The sequence below is a fragment of the Schistocerca americana genome, chromosome 2 (assembly GCF_021461395.2).
Source record: "Schistocerca americana isolate TAMUIC-IGC-003095 chromosome 2, iqSchAmer2.1, whole genome shotgun sequence".
Classification (NCBI taxonomy): Eukaryota; Metazoa; Arthropoda; class Insecta; order Orthoptera; family Acrididae; genus Schistocerca; species Schistocerca americana.
This window is the reverse complement of record NC_060120.1, coordinates 802060608-802083783: the sequence shown is the minus strand read 5'-3', so window position 1 is coordinate 802083783 and position 23176 is coordinate 802060608. Positions and strand designations below refer to the sequence as shown.

At 39.9% G+C, this 23176-nt stretch overlaps 1 protein-coding gene across 1 annotated transcript in view; it reads left to right on the top strand.

Annotated features, from left to right (window-relative positions):
* Positions 1-23176, top strand: part of LOC124594448 (suppressor of lurcher protein 1-like) — a 320389-nt gene that overhangs the window by 166533 nt on the left and 130680 nt on the right. Inside the window, exons 2-3 of the mRNA XM_047132824.1 lie at positions 19578-19653; positions 20004-20067. Coding sequence (XP_046988780.1) covers positions 19648-19653; positions 20004-20067 — 70 coding nt within the window. The 5' untranslated portion in view covers positions 19578-19647. The remainder of the gene's footprint in view (positions 1-19577; positions 19654-20003; positions 20068-23176) is intronic.

Genomic DNA, 23176 nt, shown 5'->3' with positions numbered 1-23176 from the left:
GTTGACGTTGCACCGATTCCAACTAACATAAATAGTAATTGCAAGAATATGAAGTGCTAAGTAACATTCAGAAACAATACGATGCTTCTTTCCAGAAATCGAGTTTATACCGAGAAGAATCTTCCTTTTTGGGGACAGTTTAACGTACGACGCAAGTGGTGCTCACTTCCTGCAGATATCTTACTGGCGTCCATTTCCGTCTTTCTAGCCGGAACAGCCTAAACCCGGAGGCGAAGTCATTGGCGATGCCCCTTAAGCCCTCACAGCGACCTGCGCCCCGCAGCCTTTTGTGTGCGCTCTGCTGGGTCGTTTGTTCCGCGGACAGCGGTGTTCTGTTTGCGCCCTTCCCTTCCGCCTCTCGTAACTAGTCTTCTCCTCGCTGATGCCGTTTTCGCAGGGATTTCCTCGTCCGTGCTTTTGAATTGTAGCTTCCCCCGTGCGGTCAGCGGGGAAAATATACCTAGTACTAAACTTTCTTTGCAGGCGCCAGTAACATATTTAGAGCTATTTCGTTTTTCAAATTATGCGCATCGCTTCTCACATATGGAGAACTAATATGCTAGTCTACTCTCAAGAACGAGGGTCACTCCAAAAGAAATGCATACTATTTTTTTAATCCATCTTTTATTCTACATGTTTTAAAGTTTTACAGTGTGTAGATACATCTTTAGGAACAATATTTTCATTTCTCCATATAATTTCTATCCCTCTCAGCTGCCTCACGCCATCCTGGAACCAGCGCCTGTATACTCGCGCGATAAAATTATGGACAAACCTGTTGGAGCCACTGTTTGGCAGCGTGCAAAAGGGAGTCATAATCTTCAAACATTGTTCCATGAAGAGAGTCTTTCAGTTTCCCAAAGAGATAATGGTCACATGGAGCCAATATGGCTCTGAGCACTATGGGAGTTAACTTCTGAGGTCATCAGTCCCCTAGAACTTAGAACTACTTAAACCTAACTAACCTAAGGAACCCACCTAGCGCAAACCTTTTTTAACGCCAACACTTTCAGTATTCTACGAACACTTCCTTCCCCTATCCCAACGTAGCATGACAACTCGTTCACTGTGATGCGTCAGTCAGCAGTCACCAATTCGTTAACCCTCTGCACATTGTCTGGAGTGTGTGCAGTACGAGGCTTGCCGCTGCGAGGACAAACCACAATATTGCCGTGCCCGCTTTCATCACGTAATCTGCTTGCCCACCGACTAACTTTACTACGATCGACAGCAGCATCTCCATACACCTTTTTCCACCTCTTTCGGATGTTTCCCACCGTCTCGTTATCACAGCACAGGAATTCTATGACAGCACGTTGCTTCTGACGAACGCCAAATGTAGCAGCCATCTTGAAGACATGCTGCGACGTCGCCACTCACGGGAACAGATGGAACTAAGTTTGAAAACAAGCGGGAAGGATCTATCTACACACTGTAAAACTTTCACAAATGTAGAATGAAAACTGCATTTTTACAAAAATTGTGTGCATTTCTTTTGGCGTGACTCTCGTAGAGAAATAGGCACAGAAAAATTCGTATCCTATCTGTAATATATCTTTATGAACCAAGGTCAGTACCAGTAAGTGATTATAGTATGACGTATTTTTGTAAAAAAAGAATCCATCACTAAGACAAAACTGTAGTGTGTATTCATACTAATCTGCTTTCCTTTCTATTATTGCAATTACGTTAATGACTGCTGTATTCTACTAGCTCACTTTCGTGCATATAATTCTGTGACGTACCCTGTCTCGAAGCAATAATGGAACCTTATCATTTGTCAGATTCACAGCACTATCTTTCCATTACTTCACATTAAGGATAGGCAGTTGCGACATAGAAACAGTGCAAAAGAGTACGATACAGCACTCAACAAAGTGCAAACGTGGGTAGACGGCCAAAAACAACTGTGGAGAAGATAAAATGTGAAATCTTTAAGTGGAGATATATGCGAAACAATATTATTGCAATATTCCTTATTGCTCTCAGTTATCATATTTTCCTCATAATGGTTACAAGTATCGATCAGATTTCTTCAGATCTTTTAAAACGTCTAAAATACATGGTGTGTATAATTTCACATATTCAATTTGAAACAGTCATGGGCTAAAAATAATTATTTATATGATATAACTTGTGTGTCCTTTGCGCAGCCTCCATAAATCACTTACGTACAAGCACATATAGTAACGTAACAAATACAACATATTACTATGCCTAATACGGTGTCGAAAAACCGTAGGCGCTCAAAAACAGTTTGCAGTCGTCTCGGAATGGATAAATATAGGTTCTGTAGGGTTTTCAAGGTAATTTTGTACCATTTTCTTGCAAAATAATGGCAAGTTCAGGTAGGGATGATGGAGGCGCTCTTCTCCCCAAAGTAGACTGTAAAGGCTCAACAGTATTGAGAAACGGTGATGTGATGGACCCTGGTGATGCGACAATTCATCCTCGTGCTCACAAAACCAGTCCTGGACGATGCGAGCTATGTGAACAGAGGCCCCTCATCTTGCAACACAGCGCCACCACCGAAAAAAAATATTGTATCATAGGATGGACCTGACCAGCCTAAATGGAATATTAATCCTTAGCAGTAATATGACCTTGCAGGTTAACCATGATGTCCATGCAATACCACGTTATAATTTCCGAAATCTAACCAGACCAACGCCAGGTATTATTATTTGTACTTTATCTCGACCATAACCTAGAAACAGTGTGAAACATGTCTCATCGGACCAAATACATTCTTCCATTGCTTCATATTCCAGGTTCTATGGCTTCAGATTAGATGGGTAGATCACATAACTAATGAGGAGGTATTGAATAGAATTGGGGAGAAGAGGAGTTTGTGGCACAACTTGACTAGAAGAAGGGATCGGTTGGTAGGACATGTTCTGAGGCATCAAGGAATCACCAATTTAGTACTGGAGGGCAGCGTGGAGGGTAAAAATCGTAGAGGGAGACCAAGAGATGAATACACTATGCAGATTCAGAAGGATGTAGGCTGCAGTAGGTACTGGGAGATGAAGAAGCTTGCACAGGATAGAGTAGCATGGAGTGCTGCATCAAACCAGTCTCAGGACTGAAGACCAGAACAACAACAACAACAACATGGCTTCAGCACCACATTATACTGTTAAGGGATTTTTTTATCAAAAATGGTTCAAATGGCTCTGAGCACTATGGGACTTAACATCTATGGTCATCAGTCCCCTAGAACTTAGAACTACTTAAACCTAACTAACCTAAGGACATCACACAACACCCAGCCATCACGAGGCAGAGAAAATCCCTGACCCCGCCGCGAATCGAACCCGGGAACCCGGGCGTGGGAAGCGAGAACGCTACCGCACGACCACGAGCGCGGCATTTTTTTTGTCATTGATTGGTTTTGGAATTGCAGGGTGAGCTGGAATGGAGCTCCTTTCGTGGTGTTTTGGGATTTACGGGATTCACCAGTGCGACATTCAGTTCTGCAGTGACTTTCGCAGCTGTCGATTTCTTATTTTTTGTCACAAACGTCTCAATGATCGTCCGTCCCAATCGATCAATATATAGTTTCGTCAATGTTGTGACTTAGCGGAAGATGTTTCTCCGCTTCACCTCTATGTGGAAAAAATCTTCAACAAGTTAACACTTGAAACACCACAAAATTCAGCCAACTTCATTACGGAAACAGCCACAATACGGGAACCAAAAATTTCTCCACACTCGAATGCTGTGAGCTTTGCCACAACGCAATCACCACACACAGAACACTACTCTGGCCGTGACTGATACTTGAAATGTGTTGAGGACATTATATTGAGGACATTATACAGGTCACGTTAGTGATCAAATACAACACTGCAGCCTGCAGGCTTGGCTACCTTCTGCATTTATATAAGAAATTTACATTCCATTGTGGCAGGGTGCTACAGAAACCAGCTTCAAATTTTTTGCGAATAGAAACAGTCTTGATAGAGAAGTGATTTAATATCAATGACGTGTTTCACCCTTCTCGGGCATGATCAGATTGTGTAAAAGTAGCTAGAGATGTAACCCATCATCATAAAGCCGTATAGAATTGACAATGGAGATTCGTGCGTCAATTTTCCGTTTTATATGGATTTATAATGGATGGATCACATCTCTGCCTGCTTTTACACAATCTGATGATTAACTAAAAGTGTGTAACACGTGATTGATATTAGATAAATTCGCAATCAATATTGTTTTTATTGTGAAATTATCCAAATTTATGTTCAAAAACGCTTTTCTCACTGTGATTTTCCAGCCCCTGTACATCACGAAGTCTGGAATTATAAAGGAGTGTGGGCAAGCATGTTACCTGTCGCCCTCTGTATGCTTACATCAAGGGGATAAAGTCAACGTGTTTAAACAAAACAGTTTCAAAGGCGATATAAAACTGCGGTCAGTGTACAAACTACCATGAGTGACTTTCCCGCAGTCCACTGCTCAAACATGTTTTCTTTTGTCTTGAGTATTAGTGTGTTCTCTTTGCAAGTATTCCACCAGAGGACGTCGTTCGAGTAAACACAGTGTACACCGTACCATTAATTCCACTGCTGGGCTTGTTTCATCGAAATTTCGCGCCGTTATCCTGTAAGTTGGTAAGCGTGCTACAAACAGCGTGCAGAATGGCCTGTAGGTGGCAGCGTAGTGCAGATGAACACATACCGTCGCACTATCAGTATAAAGATGGCCGCCCCACTTGCCACTTGCACCAGGGAAGAACAGCGTTCTGTTATTCGGTTTTTGCGTAGTGAAGGTGTGAAACCCATTGAAATTCATGAAGGTTCAGTACGGTGATGCATGTTTGTCACAGCAGCAAGTCTACGAATGGAGTAGGAAGTTCGCAAATGGTGTGAAGATGCCCCTCGTCCAGGTCAGGCACAACGAGTTGTGACTCCACAGAACATTGCAGCAGTTGAAGCCATAGTGAAGGAAAACCGTCGAGCGACACTGAATGGCATTGCACCATGTTTACAAATTAGTCATGGGTCAGCACACCACATTGTGCATGATGTGCTCCAGTTTCACAAAGTGTCTGCAGGATGGGTGCGACGGCAGCTGACTCCTGAAACGAGAGAACGACGTGTTGATGCTTGTGAATAACTTCTTCGGCGCTTTGAACGAGAAGGTGATGGCTTCCTTGCAAGAATCGTTACTGGGGACGAAACCTGGGTTCACTTCCACCAACTGGAAACGAAGAGAGCGAACAAGGAATGGCACCATTCCTCATCATTATAACCAAAGAAGTTTCGAACAGAACCATCAGCAGGGAAGGTTATGCTGACTCTCTTTTGGGACGAAAAAGGCATCATTTTGGAGCATTACATGCCTAGAGGGACCACTGTCACCAGTGCATCATACACAGACCTCCTAAAAAATCATCTGCGGGCTCCAATCAAATCAGAGTGACCAATTTCACGCACATTCAATCAGCGATCCTCCACGGCCATTTTGTGCATTTTTGCAATGATTTCCGGAGTAGTGACACTTCTTGGCAGACCGCTGCACGGATCATCATCTAAGCTCTCCCGACCAAATTTCAATTCATTTGTCCATTTGCCAACAGCTGAATATGAAGTGGCAATGTCCCTTAGTGTATGCTGGAAATCGACTTGAATGTGCTTTGCTTTCATACCTTTCTTAACAAAGTTCTAATTCACTGCTCGAAGCTCAATTTTTTCCATCTCCGCAAATCACTACGCAGGAACAACAACAACAACAAAGCCACGTCACCGCCACAGCTCTCTTCCAAGAGCACTGACGTAGCATGTGTGTACAGTCAACATTCGAACGAATATCACGTGAACAACTCATTGCGCCCCCATCTCGTGGTCGTGCGGTAGCGTTCTCGCTTCCCACGCCCGGGTTCCCGGGTTCGATTCCCGGCGGGGTCAGGGATTTTCTCTGCTTCGTGATGGCTGGGTGTTGTGTGATGTCCTTAGGTTAGTTAGGTTTAAGTAGTTCTAAGTTCTTTGGGACTGATGACCATAGATGTTAAGTCCCATAGTGCTCAGAGCCATTTGAACCATTTTTGAACTCATTGCGCTAACACTGACCTCTAGTGGTGATCCCGAGAACTTTTCAAACCAACCTCGTTTGTATTAAAAATAATTCAGATTTATGATACTGATTGGCTTTAAGCTTGATGACAATAAACTCGGAGAATAATTACAGATGTAGAAATGTTACGTTGACATGTTCGTTGTTGTGACAATGATAACGTCACTTTTGATGTTCATGTATTGAGCACAGTGCATCTTTTGAAGTCGATGATAATCTCAAAACGACTGCGGGTATTGAAAGCTAGATCGTTGGAGGGAGTGAAATTCATATTTAGGAACACAGAAGGCCATGATGTAAGAGTGTTTGGAACAAGACGCTTTAGAAAACGATATTTTCAAGGTGTGGGCACTCGATAACTGACCGGTGGTATAGGGGGTGGATCTCGGACCACTCATGGTTAAATACCTGTTGCCGTAGGTAGGGAAGGTAGGCCTTTTTTATGATAATTCAGCTGCCTAAAGAGTATCTCCAGCACTTAAAAAAAAACTGAAACAATTACTCGCAAGACAGATTTTAACACCTCAAATATCACATACAACAGACGTCACAAAGAAAAACAAACTGTTGGAAAGACTAATATGCGCATTTCACAGAATTAACAATCCTCCATCGAAACATATAATCATTAAAAAATAAAATACAACTATTAGAAGTTGAGCTCCAGTCTTTGAACTGAACAGTAGTTTGTATCACTGAGCACTGGTGTAGTGACACAGAAATCCAACATGTAGTATTATCATTGTACGAAAAGGCAGACTCTTACTACAGAACTACTTCAAGGGGTGGAGGATCATGCATTTATATCAGATAAGGAACACAGCTCAAATCAAGACATGACCTCATTACCATAAGTGACGAGAAACACTTTCAAATATCAGCTATTGAATTCACAGGGCTTGATATCACCAAGAAATTAACATTTTGTGTGTGTATAGATCCCCCATTGGTAGTGTGGTCACTTTTTTCAATAAGTTAACAGATGTTCTAGGTACAAAGGTCAACATAATTCTGTGTGGGGACGTTAACACTAACACTAACATCATAAATGAATCCAGCAGCACCTTCATAAACACCCTTCAAAATTTTCGCATCTCCCTATTTGTCAATAGTGCAACAAGGATTACCACAACGACTTCATCAGTAATTGACCATATGGCCACAAATATGGACAGGGAAAAATGTGATGTAGCTGTAAAATATCTAGGACTATCAGACCATCTCTGTCAAATAACAACAGTAAAGACAGGCATCGAATCATTCCCTAATCTATGAGCCTACAAACGACATCTATCAGAAATCAGAATAAAAGATTTTTCAAAAGAACTAGCAAAACAAAGCTGGGATGAAGTGTATAGGGAAACCAATGTGAATATGAAATTCTCTAAATTCTCCACGCTGTTTATATTGAATTTTGAAAAGGCATTTCCAAAAGTATGCATGTCTTTATCAACATCTCACAAAAACAGATGGATAACAGCAGGTACTAAGAAGTCCTCCCAAACACTTAAACACCTCAGTTCCATGAAAAAATTCGCAGTGATCCAGAATTCTTAAATTTCTATCATAGATACAAAAAGATCTATAGGAAAGTGCTGATTGCTGAAAAAAGTCATTTTATGACAAAATAATATACAATGCAGAGAATAAAAGCAAAGCAGTCTGAGATGTTAAAAAAAGAGATGGGGAGAGGTAAACAAACGCAGAATAACATAGCGCTAAGGGAGGGGGATATAGTAATAAATGATCTACAGCACTTAGCAAACTATGTAAAAGAGCGTTTTTCAAGTATTGCAGAGAAGTTACAGCAAAACTTCCCCCAAACAAATATAAAACCTCTAAATAATGTTGCAGTAAATACAATGATGTTACTTCCAGCCACTGAGAATTGTCAGTAAAACAATTCAAAAACTAAAAAGAAAAAGGCAGTAGGGCTAGTTGAAGGACCAATGTGTGTACTGAAACAATGCAAAAGGGTTATATAAGGCCCCTTAACAAATATTAGAAATGAATCCTTCACATCAGGGACATTTCCAGAGCAGTTAAAAGAGGCAAGAGTTGTGTCTTTGGGTAAGAAAGGTAATGCAGAAGACACAGAAAATTACTGGACCATTTCCCTGCTGTGAGCATTCTCAAAAATAATAGAAGCAATTATGAAAGACAGATTAATGAATTACCTGAATAAATACAATGTTTTAAACGAATCACAATTGGATTTCAGAAGTGGGAAATATATGGAGTCAGCCATAGTAGAATTCCCAAAAGTTGTACTCGATGCTCTTGATAAAGATGAGTGTGTCAAAGGCACATTTTTGGATCTTTCTAAGGCGTTTGATACAGTTGACTAAAAGATTCTATTAAATAAATTAAAAGCATTAGAAATGATTGGTTTCGATCATACCTAACAGATAGGGTACAAAGAGTAGAGATAACACATTCTTCAAATAGACGTAAACATTTAGTAAAACACTTATCAGAACCAAAATACATTATTACAGGGGTTCTGCAAGCTAGCATATTAGTACCAATACTGTTCCTGATGTACATCAATGACTTTCCCAGTAGTGTTACTCATGGCGAAAAAATCCTCTCCGCTGATGACAGCAATATAATATTCACTGAGAAAATAAGAAAACTGCTTGCCAAGAAAGCAAATGAAACTCTCAAGGAAGTTTATGATTGGTCAATAAGTAAAAAAGTGACATTGAACATAAAGAAAACTAATGTCATGAATTTCAGTATGAAGAGGAAAAATGACAATGTTAAATTAAATGTAGATGACACCTCTATAGACTGTATAACAAATGCAAAATTCCTAGGAATGAATATTAATTCTCAGTTGAAGTGGTGTGAATGAATAGAGGTACTTGCAAACAGAATGTTATCAGCATGTTATGCCCTTAGAATCCTATCATCAGTGTGTAACATGCAGTGTCTTTTAGTTACACGTTATTCATATGTACACTGAATTCTTAGCTATGGATTTCTTTTTTGGGGAACAAATGTTTCAAACTCCAGTAAAGAGCCATAAGACTAATAACCAAAAATAGAAGTCGAGCTCATTGTAAAGATCTGTTCAGAACACTGGGGATTTTAACTGCTCCATGTGAATACATTTACCAGTCAGTTGTACACATCAAAAATAACATTGAGAATTACTGCACAAACAGCTCTGTCCATGACCATGCAACAAGAGATAGACTCAACTTACACTTATCAAGCAGAAATAAACATAAAACTCATAAAAGCACTTTCTACCAAGGAATAAAACTTACAATAAATTACCAAAAGAGATTAAACAAATTGCCAACATACAGTTATTTACAAAAGGCAGCTAAAAAGTACCTGTTATGCAATACATTTTATACATTGAAGGATTAATTAGCTAAAACAGAGTAGGGGTTTGATAAAAAATGTTATACAGATAAATAGTAACGATTATGAAATATCCAACCTTCCACATAACACCTTCACTTTGTTTCATTCCTTCTTTTTTTCCTTTCTAGAAATACTTTCCCCCAAGCTATGTGTAGCATAATACTAAAACCTCTTCCTCTTTCTGAGCTCAACATCTCACTCATTATGTAGGGATGCGGACTCAGTTTTTCAGGATAGCAAATGGGAAGCTGCAGTACAGAAAATGGCTCAGAGATGACCAGTGTGTGTGTGTGTGTGTGTGTGTGTGTGTGTGTGTGTGTGTGTAGTGAGTGAAGTGTTATGAAACAATGTGTGTATAGTGTGTGCTGTGACTGATAGTGAGATATGAATGAACAATGTGAGATTACATTATTTAATAAGTTATTTGTAAAAAAAAAAGTATTGTATACCAGGCGTAAATCTAATGATTGTCTCTAACTAGAAGTCTGTAAATATGTGTATATGAATTAGCTTATTTTAAATTGATCTAAATTTGTAAATATTTTGACATGTCCTATATACAGCTACTTCTACCACCACCACCGATAGTAACAATAATAAAGCAAAGGGCCAGAGCATTATGGGTATAAATGACTGCTGAATGGACACGATGGCCCGTGTGAAGTTACATTTTGTTACAGTATGACGACTTTGGTAACAGTGGAAGCTACTGCTACAGTTTATGGCAAATGTAGGATTTACTGTACATTCCACAAACGAGAGGACAGCACTCAAGATCTTTCTCCGTTGCCACAGCCCAGCAGGCTGAATCACTAAAACAAGAGTAACATTATGCAGTTGAATTAAATGATTTAATACTGAGGGAATTTTATTAGAAAATAATGCATTGAAAGTTTCCTAGTTTGGAGAGAAAAATGACGATGGCTGAATAAGATGTGTCATGCAGACTTGTCGCAGGACGAAACACTTTTTTAAAAAGGAGAAATTTGTTAAAGTCAAATACAAGTTTAGTTTTTGAATAAAATGCCACCACCTTTTCTTTTTTTAATAACGACAATCGTTTTCGGCCTTGGGGTTACTTAATATAGAAAGGAAAGTACATCTGGTAAAATTTCACTCAAAATCAATAATATAGCTGCGAAATCTGCATCAGTATAATTCGTAAGCTGGAGAAGAAAATAAGTTTGTGTTACTTGAACTTTTCGTTTGGTGCATATCATTACTCAGTAGTAAAACGTGGACGGCAAACCGTGTTGACAAGAACTGAATACAAGTTCTTGTAATGTGATGTTACTCATGAATGCTGAAGATAACACGGGTATATCGGATACGTAGTGAAGACGCAGTGGCTGACAGCGCATAAAAAGGAAATTTATGGTACAACTTCCGTAAAACAACGGATCGGTTCAAAGACCTCATGCTGAAGGATTTAGGAATAGTTAGTTTGGTAGCGGAGGGAAATGTGACGAACAAGGAGGACAGCAAATTACAGCTGTTGCTGATGACAATGTCGCTGAGTCACTGAAGGAGGATACAAGGTGATAGTATTTCTAGTTGGTGGGGTGAGTGACCCCTTGCTCTATGTGTAGAAACATGTAAATGAAATCGGATGAATAGGAAAAACAATGTTGCAACGTTAGATTACAGCATTAGTACGGAGCTGCTTGACACCGTCACATCGATCAAGTACCTAGACGTAACGTTGTATGAAGTGGAATGAGCACGTCAGGTTGGTAGTAGGGAAGGCTAATGCTAGACTTCGTTCTATTGGGAGAATTTTGGGAAACTGTGGTTCATACAGGACCTGTTCTTGAGTACTGCTACTATATTTGGGGGCCTGCATCAGGTCGGATTAAAGGAAGCAATCGAAGCAGTTCACAGACATGCTGCTAGATTTGTACTGGTAGGTTTATCCAGCACGCAAGGTGATTTATGAACTCATCCCTGGAAGAAAGACAGCGCTCTTTCCACGAGGCAGTATTGCCGAAATTTAAAGAACCGGCATTTGAGACCGACTGCAGATTAGTTCTACTGCCGCCAAGGTACATTTCGCGTTAGGATCACCAAGGTAAGGTGAGACAAATTAGGTCTCGTATGGAAGCTCGTAGACAGTCGTTTTCCCTCTCTCTATTTGCTATTGGAACAGGTGGTACGTAGTGCCCTCTGCCATGAACCTTACGGAGGCTTTCTTAATGGCTCAAATGGCTCTAAGCACTATGGGACTTAACATCTGAGGTCATCAGTCCCCTAGAACTTAGAACTACTTAAACCTAACCAACCTTAGGATACGAACCGTATCAGTATCGCGGTTCCAGACTGATGCGCCTAGAACTGCTCGGCCACAGCGGCCGGCGAGGCTTTCTTAGTATGTATGTAGGTGTAAATGTAGAAGACCAAAATATTAACCATGTACCGGATACCCTAACCTCTATTATCATTCTTTATAAACGTTTGCCTATGAAGTAAAGAATCATACGTGAAAATATATGGAAACAATGATTAAACACTGCAGATCGGAGTCATGTCCAAGCACAGTGGTTTTGTGTCGTAGAACATTATAATGAGAATCAATGGCTGAGCTAATTCGACACAAATGAGCTCATGATAATACAGACCATTTGCTCTTTGTGATCGTGGTTTTCATTATACTGTGATATTTATTGATGGAGTCCAATTTCCCATCGACGGACGCGTCGTCAGCAGATAATCATCAGGCAGTAAATCCGGATGAAATTCAGTCAACAGTACTCCTGTTTCACAGAAGTTCACCCACTTTCAGAAGGTTCCCTAAACAAGGATTTAAAGTGAGAGAAATTTATGATGGTTTGCGCTTTCAACGAATACATAATAACTGACATTTAAACCAGAAAACGACGACGTCGCCACTGGCTATAGCAGCAGAAACTTACCGTGATGTCGACAGCAACTTTATACTTATGTAATGAAACAAGTTTTACTACTCTTTCTCCCAAAAAATTTATGTCAGTAAGTTTTTCTAGAATGAGTTTATCATAATTCAGTGAAAGACTCCCTATCAAGAAACTTCCTAACACATTAAAATTTTATTTCTGAGTGGGATGTGAACCCAGTCCCTTGTCCTAAAATGATAATGCTCTTACCAACAAGAGTACTGCTGCGAGATACTAACGTTTGTGCTCCCGGACGACACCTGCATATGACAAATATTGAGTCATGTTATGAATGTTTCTCACTAGCTGTCTCGTTTTAATTGTGAAGATAAAACTTGTCGGAAAACCAGATCGATGGCAGGTTCTTATTACATTTTCAGCATTTGTTGCCACACTGTACTGATTTTTGCTGATTATCACTGTCAGAGAGCTATGTGTAGTATGATATTATTACAGTTATCTTTAAAGGTTTTACCTGTCAGACAAAAAGGAGAGAAAACATTTTCGTCAATGAACACACTGCGTGCATCTTTCGCAGAGGCATCCACTGGGTGGGCATAAGGACTAATACGCGAATTGGCATTACGTACTGTGTTGCTTTTCACTTTGTTGCTAAACTTCATTAAAAAATCTAGTGATGGAGGCTTTTCTCACTTTCTCTCATCTTCCAAATCATTGTTCCTTTCAAGGATGCCATAAAACTGAATCTCTAGTAGAGCTCGTAATGGCTTTGCATTCCTTCACATGAGTGATTGATATTGTCTGGACGTTCCTAGACGAAATGGAACTCCTCATAGGATTTAAAAAAAAATTGCTTACGTTGTTTCACAGTTTCTATTTCCTGGATTACGCCAAGCTGTGTCCAGATGAAACTTTCGTTTTAATAACCAGGTCTGCTTGATATTACTATAGATTATCATCATAAATTCTGTAGGATCGGAAGGTAATAGTTGAGCATTATACTTAGAACTACTTCCGGAGGATCAGGATGAGAATAGAAAAGCTTTCATCGGAAATTTGTGAAAAGCCTCCAGTTACCATGGAATTTTCATTTCACTTCAATATTACGCAAGTGACCTTCACTTCAACTAAACTGTTGTTAAGGCACCAATAAGGTCTTATTTTAAAAGACCTGCCATATTCACTCCAGTGAACGCTAGCCAAAAATAACATTAACATTTCCTTATCGTAGAGTGAGAGAGACAGAATGAGAGAGGGAGAGTGAGAGAGAGAGAGAGAGAGAGAGAGAGAGAGAGAGAGAGAGAGAGAGAACAGTTTCAAGTAATTTGAAGGATGTCATTTCGCACATTACCTCTGTGCAGTAATTTAGTCATTCGATTTAATGCAAAAATCACAGTTTTTCGCTATGACAAAACCACTGTTGCAAGGAACCATTTTTTTTTTTTTTTTTACGTGGCAAAGTCTCTAAAATCAGAGCTAAGATACTGGGTAGCAATTTTAAACTGGAAGAACTCGACCAGAAGTACTTCAAGCATAACAAAAGCAGAAGATAACGCCGTTATCGCTCCGTCATTCATGTCAGCTGGCTGTCAGAGATTTTGCGCGTGCTGCGTGGACCATTAGTCTTTTGTGACACATCCAGAAACAGGGTCTTATCTGAAAGGATAATTATTAGAGCTGTGTAAAGCAGATGTGAGTTGCGTTGAAGACGAGCAGAACAGCACAATTGGATCCATTTGGGAGAAACAAAAGTCTTTCACCACTACTCACAATTAGCTGAAAATACATACACGAATTATGTTTGTATGAAAGAATTGTGTCTTTTTTCCAATCTGCAATTCGTGAACAGTTTACGCACTTTAATCCAGATATAGTGTTAACACCTAACCATTTCGTGCCCGATGGGACTTAAATGTCTCGTCCACTTTCTAGAGCCATGGAATATCACAGGGTTGAATTTTGCACTGGAATGCTGTGGGAACTTATGTGTACCCTCATGTAGCACAGGAAACTCTTTAGCTCCGATAGTTCAGCCTATATGTCCATAGAGGACAGAAAGAACCTGCAGACTGCTGTATAGATGTGTTGTTACGTAGTTCTAAGATTTTATGGGACCCTATTGCCATGTAAAGAAATTGTGGGAGTGTTTTGATGTATATAATCTGGTTTTGTATTGCTTTAGTTAACGTAAAATGATATTACTGATGCAATAATCAAATAATTCCATCAGATACGATGAGTATGTCCTAACGGCACGTACTAGTGTTTTGTAGACGAATTAAAGCATATACACATGTACTACAACGTACTGCGTAGTTTCTAATGAATTGGGTAATATTCTTACTAAATACTAAATCCTGTCGTACAGTTCTTTGATTTTCTGCAGAAAACGGGAGGCCGCAAGTGTAAATAAAGGAAACTGGCAAAAGGCCACGCCTACTAGTCATAGCTCATACCGTCCGAATTCATGTTATCTTCATCTCTTGCGTAGGAGTCCCAGATGATCAAGCGGTTGGCGCAGCGGGAAGATTGTAGAAAAGGTAATGCTAGGGTCATGGGTTCAAGTCTCTATGCGGAAATTTTTTTAATTCTAAATTTTCACTTTCCTCACATAGCAAATAACGACCCACCAGGTTAGCCGTGAGCTCTAATACGCTGCTTCCTGGACACGGTTCCGCGCGCCGGCCCCAGATCGAATCTGCTTGACAGATTAACGACGAAGGCCGGTATGCCAGCCAGCCTGGATGTGGTTTTTAGGCGGTTTACCACATCCCGCTAGGTAAATACAGGGCTGGTCCCCACGTTCCGCCTCAGTTACACGACTCAGACATTCGAACATGTTCGCACTATTTCATGCTTTCTACTAGACGCAGACAGATGGGGTAAACTACTTACATCCCGGGGAGGTTCGAGGTGGCACCAGAAAGGGCATCCGGCCACCCTCTGCAACTAACACTGCCAAATCCGTAATAAGAAGGCCGACCCCGCTTAGTTGAAGCTGGACAAAGGCCGAAAGAAAGAAAAAAAACGTGGCCAATAAACTGAAGTAATGCTCATTATATTTCATTTATTAATATTTTCACACACTGATCAGCCGGAACATTATCACCACTGACCTACTACCGATATAAAACCGTTCAGGCCATATCAGCGTCGCCTGACGAGGAATCACGGCTAGTCAGAAGCAAGCAAGTTGCTTGTAGTACCACTAAGCGTGCTGTCCGTGTGTAGAATGGGGAAGACGTGCGATCTATGTGAATTTGACCGAGGGCAGATTGTGATGGCTCAGAGTCTCAGTACGAGCATTTGTGAAACTGCGCGACCTGTCAGGTGTTCGAGGAGCACTGTGGTAAACCTAGGTGAAACCACGTCCAGACGTCGCGGGGTTGGACGGCCATCCCTCGTTACAGATGCCGAACGTCGTAGGCTGGGCATACCGCTAAAACAGGACAGGCAGATAACTTTAGCGGAACTATCATCAGACCTTAATGCTCGGCAGAGTACAAGTGTGTCTGAACACACAGTGTACGGAACACTCCTGACGGTTGGGTTCCACATGACGCACGCGTGCATTAACACCACAACATCGGAAATACGACTGAAATGGCCACATGACCATCGGCACTGGACGTTGCGGCAGTTGCAGAGCGTTGCTTCGTCTGGTGAATCTCGATACCTTCTTCATTACGCCGATGGTAGGGCGCGAATCTGTCGTCTTCCAGCCCCTGGGCTGTGTAACAAATGTAATCAAAACACCTGCCATTTATGTCACATTGTTTGACACTCGAAGACACACTCATCAAAAGCTGTCGGGGAACAACATGTTGACCTAGAAGCGAGGTTTCACAGAAAAAGTAAGGGGATAAAATCAGGAATTTGTTATTATTTAATAAGATAAAAAATTTCTTTTGTCATCTGTTACCAGATATCAAAAATTAAAACATTATCGAAAGTCTTGGAATTCCCGGGATCTCCAAACTGCCAGTACCAGTGTCGGTAATAGGCAAAAATCGTTGAGGTTCTTGATATTAGAGATGGATGAACTGTCTAAATAAATAAATTATTGCAGAACCACCAGTGCTAGAGTCCTATTCGCACCTGGCTATTTTTTTCTAAACATATGGCTATCTGGACCTCCGACTTGTATCACTTTCATTTCTGACCAAGCACTGCATACAGTGTAAATTTCGCAGAAATCGGTAATGACGAATAGACGTGATCCCCTTGTTTGACAGTTAGACCGCCATTGGGAGAGACGAGGTGCAGAGGAATAAGACCCCCTCCTCACGGGGCTAGCAATCTGTTCCGGTGATTTGTTCTTCTGCGAATTCATATCTGGCATACTATCATAGGAATAGCCGACACTTTCTGGCGTCTGAATTGCTTTAATAATAATTATAAAAGTTCTTTTAAATAGATATGATGGTATCTGATACTCAAGTACTAATGCAAAGAAACGTAATGATGCTAAAATGCTTTAAATTCTAGCTATGATTTAATCTTTAAAATTTAATAATTCTCTTCCTGTGAATATTTAAGTAATAAACTTACGTCCTTCAGATTTCGTAACGCTGACGGCGTTAAAATTTAAAGTTGTTCAGTCCCTGTTTTGTTTTCTTTCAATTGTTGCGAGCCAGCGATGGTGCAATGCTGTTCGCTTTCAAGTCTACACATTTATAAAAATCAGGGTCAGGAAACACTTTTGTGATCACGGTTGCGATTTAGACGGTATTCGCGTAGTTGTACTGATTAAGAGTTATGGTTTCCGAAAGATGCAGGTTCGATTAAAGCTGTGTGCACTTTTGCGCGTTTAATGAAAATATTCCTAACACGTCGCGTAACAAAAAGTAACATGCGAATGACAACCGTGGTCAAACGAAGAAAATATATGATGACATAAATGTTCTTCGCTGTTATCCAGGACAGTTTTAGATTAAACACCGCAATTTTCAGTCTTCAGAAATCACAAGACGATACACTTTAGAGATATTTGTTTTGAATAACTTGTACCGTCTATCAAATTTCAGCCTTCATCGCCTACGAACAGCAATTAACATGGGTTCACGAACCAGGCGCCTGCTGTCTAGATGCATACGCAGGAACCTTCGCTAAACGTTAGGTGAGGAGACATTATTTGTAACCCCTTGGTTCATCCGGGGATCAGTTGTTCAACAGTTGCACGTCTTTCGCCCATACTCATCTCTGCAGCCGTCGTTCTCCCCCATCATTTACGGCCTGTCGTGCGCCACAGTTTGCATACCACTATTTTTCATTTACGGTATACCTTAATCACTGCGGAATGCGAAGATCATGTCCGTTTGACTTCCGGTGAAACATTCCTTTTTCGCACTACGACGACGACATCATGGTTTTCCCCGTTCCCCTCCCATACCCCTCCTCTTCCTCCTCCCTCTTCCCCCCCCCCCCCCCCCCCTACGACACGCTTCATATCGCTTTATATACCTTCCATTGGTAAAGTTGTCATGTTACATCTGTGAGTGGTCATTGTGGTTATTGCACGATGACACTGGACATAGGCGGTGGTCACATTAACGTGACTGGACCATGTACTTCACCATAAGCAGTCCATGCCAACATGACTCCTTCGTTTATTGCTTCTGCCATCCACCCAGGCTTACGTAAATGCTCTCACTACCACAAAAACTCATCCACTGTTTCTCGAGCTTCATTGTTAGCGTACATTATTCTCGTTTCGATATCTCCATAGTAATTTATTTTACTCTGTTTCAAATAAATTTTCGCACCTGCTCGATTAAATTCTTCCATCGTATGTTGTTATCAGTAGAAGCAATTGGTTCAAAGCAGTACTAAGGAGATCATCTGACTATAAGTAAAGCTGGCTACAAAGTGATAATGTGACTAAATCAGGAACCGAGCGACCGCTACGGTCGCCGGTTCGAATCCTGCCTCGGGCATGGATGTGTGTGTTGGCCTTAGGTTAGTTAGGTTTAATTAGTTCTAAGTTCTAGGCGACTGATGACCTCAGAAGTTAAGTCGCATAGTGCTCAGAGCCATTTGAACCATTTTTGAACCTATGTGACTAAAAAATTGGTGTCCTTGCCAATATACGATGAGCATGCGTTCTGGTCCTATTGAATCCAGGCTAAAATTAAGAAAATAATGTAACTGGTCCAAAGCGAAATTGAGATTCTGGTCATAATTCCGGCAGGAATAAAGAAGATATGATTCACCTAACCATAACAGAACAAGCAGAAGTTTCTATTTAATCGTCTTGTATGGATACTATGTATCAACGTCTTGGAAGGAATATTACAAAAGCAATAAAGACAGAGACCCGCTTTTGGTGGACTCTTCTTCCTTCTTCTGGTGCGAACACGAACCTGATGTAGCACCGTATATGCTTGATTTTTCAAGTGTCTGGCCACTGAAAAAATGCTTGTCGCCCGGACTGAGATCGCACGGTTTGTCAAGTTTCTTCGTTTATAAATAAGTATAATTGTTTCTTTTATTTGAAACACAGTAGCAGTAGGTAAGTAAAAACATTAAAGTAATAATACTTAGCGACGTATTTCAGGTGCTTTATCTGAAAAGTAATTCTAGCAGTATACACGCGAGGCCAATATGTGAGTCACGTATCTCATACTTCTGGGTTATGGTGACTTTTATTGTCCAACCTAGGAACGGCTACGAAATCGTTATCTATGACCGACTCCACTGCGGCAAAATGGAACCTTTGGTATCGTAACTAAAACAATATCACTACTCATTAGTCATTCCACATGAGGTCAGGAAATTGTTCTAGAACTCAGCGTTCAGAAATTAAGACACAGTATATTTGTTATACATTCCTACTTTATGATCTATCAGCTGCTTCAAAATGCTTTCAGACTGTTTCATTTGCATCATTGCATGTTCTAGAAACCCCAAAAATATATCATTTACCCTACTCTGGTTTTATTTCGTATCGCTGGTCATCTAAGTAAACATACTACATATTTAACGGTCGCTCTGAATCTGTAAAGATTTTGCTGAATATTACGGCCAAATTGTTCGGAGTTCCCGAAAAAGCATTTTCACTGCTGGATTTTTTTTTTTTTTTGCTAAACATTCATTTTATTTGGGGACGACTAAACGGTTTGGGAGAACGTTAAGCCATTACATAAAATTTCCTAGCCACCGCTATAACCAGTTATAGCCATCGAACGCTTGTAATGACTAAAGCTAACGTTATCTGATGCTGGGTTTAGTCTCATGAATGTTTCTTTCCAGGGGGAGCTATGCGGTGCACAGCGGAATTCCCGGAGGAAAATGATGTCACGGAATACGGCAGGGTAGTGTAATGGAGGTAAAATATTTTCCAAAGCTATTTAATTGACACTAGTCATAGGAAACAACCAAAGACCGTGGCATGAAAATTGCTTAGCACCCGCGAAAGTTATCTATAGGAAAACCTATTATTATTACTGTTATTATTATTATTATTATTGTTATTGTTATTATTGCAAATTTCGCATTTTCTTGTTCTAAAATACTTTGAAATTTCACTCACTCGAAGTAAATGAAGATCAAGAAATAAAAGCCATGTCCTATCGCAGTGTTACATTTTTCGTTAATAATCCTTCAGTAAGAACAGTAACTGCGCTTAATTCACCAAACGATTTTGACGAAAGACATTTAACTTTGTTGTCTGTGCAGATACGCTTCCTGTTGGAGCTGCTACTACCCTTCCTCTTTGCTTCCGGAGTGGCGGTGAACCCAGGTCAGTATGACACAGCTGCTGATACTAAAGCATATCATACAACTCTTCCACTTAACGTACCATGTGAGAGTAATATGTTTATGGATATAAATTTTATAAGGATCTAGTTTTGCTGCTGCTAAAATACCAGCCAGTCAACCTATAATTTCTAATGCTGTATTGCAATAACTAAATCATTGCTTATCTCCAGAGCATTTTTACCAAACAAGCCGGCCTAATAGTGGAGGAATGACTTCACAGATTTGATCTGCAGTGTTAATGACATAGAACGAGGTACTCGTGTGCAATTAAAAATAAGTATAATGATATGTTGGGTAAAGAAAATGGAATTCGTTACCTGATTTACTTTCCGTACTTCAAGACAATACAGGAACAAATCCTTTAAAATGTCTAAAATTACACGATAAACAGAAAGGAACGAATAGTTCACTGAATCCAAACAAGAACATCTGTACGGTTAATGCGAAGACAAAAAAAAATCTCTAGAGTTCGCAAGTGGCCTGCGGATAGTCAGTAAAGAACAACATGACAAATCAAAAAGAGGCGAACTATGATTTGTTCCATGTGTTCAAGAACGATCTGAATTTTATTAAGTAGGAAACTAATACACTTGTCAACAGCTAGATGTTTACACCATGGATGGTAGAATCACAAGTACTGAGAGACCATACTACACTGTAGCGGAGGATACAACAATTGTTGTTATCGTGAAGCTGGTGTGATAGTGAAATTTCGATCTATCGGTGAGAGATCAGATCGAAACAAAGCCACAAAGCGAAAACATAAAGACGAAAGATAAGATGGTGGCCTGCGAGCTATCAGGTTTAGCTGTTCATTCAAATTGTGGCAAAAACAAATAAGTTAAATAGACCATGTATAACTTAGCTATTTCATACATTACTACATTTGGTACTCTACTGGTATTACACAGAGATTGAATAAAAAAAAATTCGTTACTTATCAATATAATCAACCACCAAGAAGAGCCCCCAGTAGGACTATTGTTGATGTGTGCTGAAAAAATTCAGTGGAATACAGTTTTTCGAACAGATTGTTCCTGTTTAATGAGTCCTACCATTTTTTTATTGTTGTGAATGGTTTCAGAACAAGTCTCAAGCATGCTGAGGTAAATGAATGGTAGATATCTTGGATTTACTAGCATAGCGCTTCGTCTTTTGCATGCTAATGTCTGAGAAGGTTTTCAGGAGGCATTACATAATATTAATCGCATAATTTTACAAAATCATTGTCATCCACCAGTATTAATGCACTAAAACGAAGCAACAAAAAAGTAAAAACGAACTTACAAGGAGTTCGAGACTTTTCCGTTGAGTTCTGTTATTGCTAACGGTTGCGTTGATGAATGATGGGAAGTGTCACGACGAATCGTTAGTCTAATTTGGCTGACCAGTCATACTGTCTTCATGGGTTCTACATGTAAAGTACTGCTTCGGGAGTTTTATTGGTATAGGGTGGTCGGATGGCGTTCGTGTTGCCATACCTTGTAGAAAAGGTGTCTGCATTGTTCGCGACACTTCATTTAATGTTTTACGAATCAAACGTACTTAATGTATACAGTATATTTTGTCTGACTATAGACTTCTCCCGCACTATATGGTGTGACTTTGTATGGAACCTGAATGCATAAGTAAAGCATAATTGAAAACATAATAGAATGAATTTTATAATCCGGATCAAAATTCGTATTCTGAAATGATAACCACAGACCTACTCATTGTCCAGTAGGTGTGAAACCGGTATTCTCCTGTCCGGTAATCTAGTTAGTCACGTGTAGTATACGAGTGTGTCGACAGGAGATGAAAGTATTTTCATTTCCATTGTAGGGAAACTTCGTGACCGTCATGTTCCAGTCCGCCTGAGGAGATCTTTGATCCCACCATCAGGCAGCTGCAGCTCGACATCCAGTTTAGATTGAGATCGCAGACTGTAGCAGAATTAGATTTATTCCATCCTTTTGCTCTTTTGCTTTTACATATTCGGTTGTAGTATTGTTGTAGCAGAAAGGTGGGCAGATAGTTCGCACGCTAGAGTGTAGGAAAATAAAATTTTTCTAACAGAATGTGAATAAACGTGTGTTCGGGTCATTATTAAAACTATCAGCAAGCCTTCGTGTTAAGTAAACTGAAATAATGAATTATTAATTATTTTCAAATTATTGCCGCATCGTAGCGTCACCAAATGCTTATCAACCATCATATGCTAGAAAGACAATATATAGCAAGTAGTTACATGAGAATGAAGGGAGACATAAATGTTATCTACATCAGTGAAGGGAACAAATTATTTCTGTCTTCGGCCACTGGGAACTACAAGTTGACAAACCAAGGCATGTCTTCACCATGGAACATCTATTTATATTATACGTTGTTTTGTAACAGGCTAACTTGCTCAAGAATAAAGTAAATTAGACTGAAGACGAAATGATTTTCTTTTCAACACAATTTAATTTATGCCATCTGGTGGCCATTTTGACAACAATCTCTCTTTCTGATGTTAGTGGAAAGGGCATTTTGCTATACTGTAACATGTCAACTGAAAGTACTGTTTTAAACTTCGAAATAGTCTGTAATCATGCTGATCTAGTACAATAAACATCATATAATGTGTTGTGAACTGAAATGGGCCGCCCTTAAATTGCGAGCAATTAATTTCGATGAGCCATTCAGATTATTCCCGTCAATAAATATTCATATCCTCCTGGTCATTTGTTTTTGCATACATGGCTCGTTTTTTAAATAATGTAATAACAGTTCACGGAATGCATTGATTTTCATCTGACGATAACTAGGAAGAACGAAATTTGCTGCAGAGTTCATTCAGCTAGGACTACCAAGGAATTTGTACAGGAAGTAGTACTTTATAACTTACTCCAAAGAGAGGCCTTACAATTTATTGAAACGAGAGGGCATTTTAATAGAAATAGTTAACAAAATAATTTGGATGGATTTCACCTTGAAAAAGGTTTCTTTTTTCTTCTTTACTACACACCGAAACTGCAAAATGTGCCAACAAGACATAAATTTAAAAAAAAAGATCCCTAATGTGTCGGTAACTCCAGCGATATACAGGGTGTTACAAAAAGGTATGG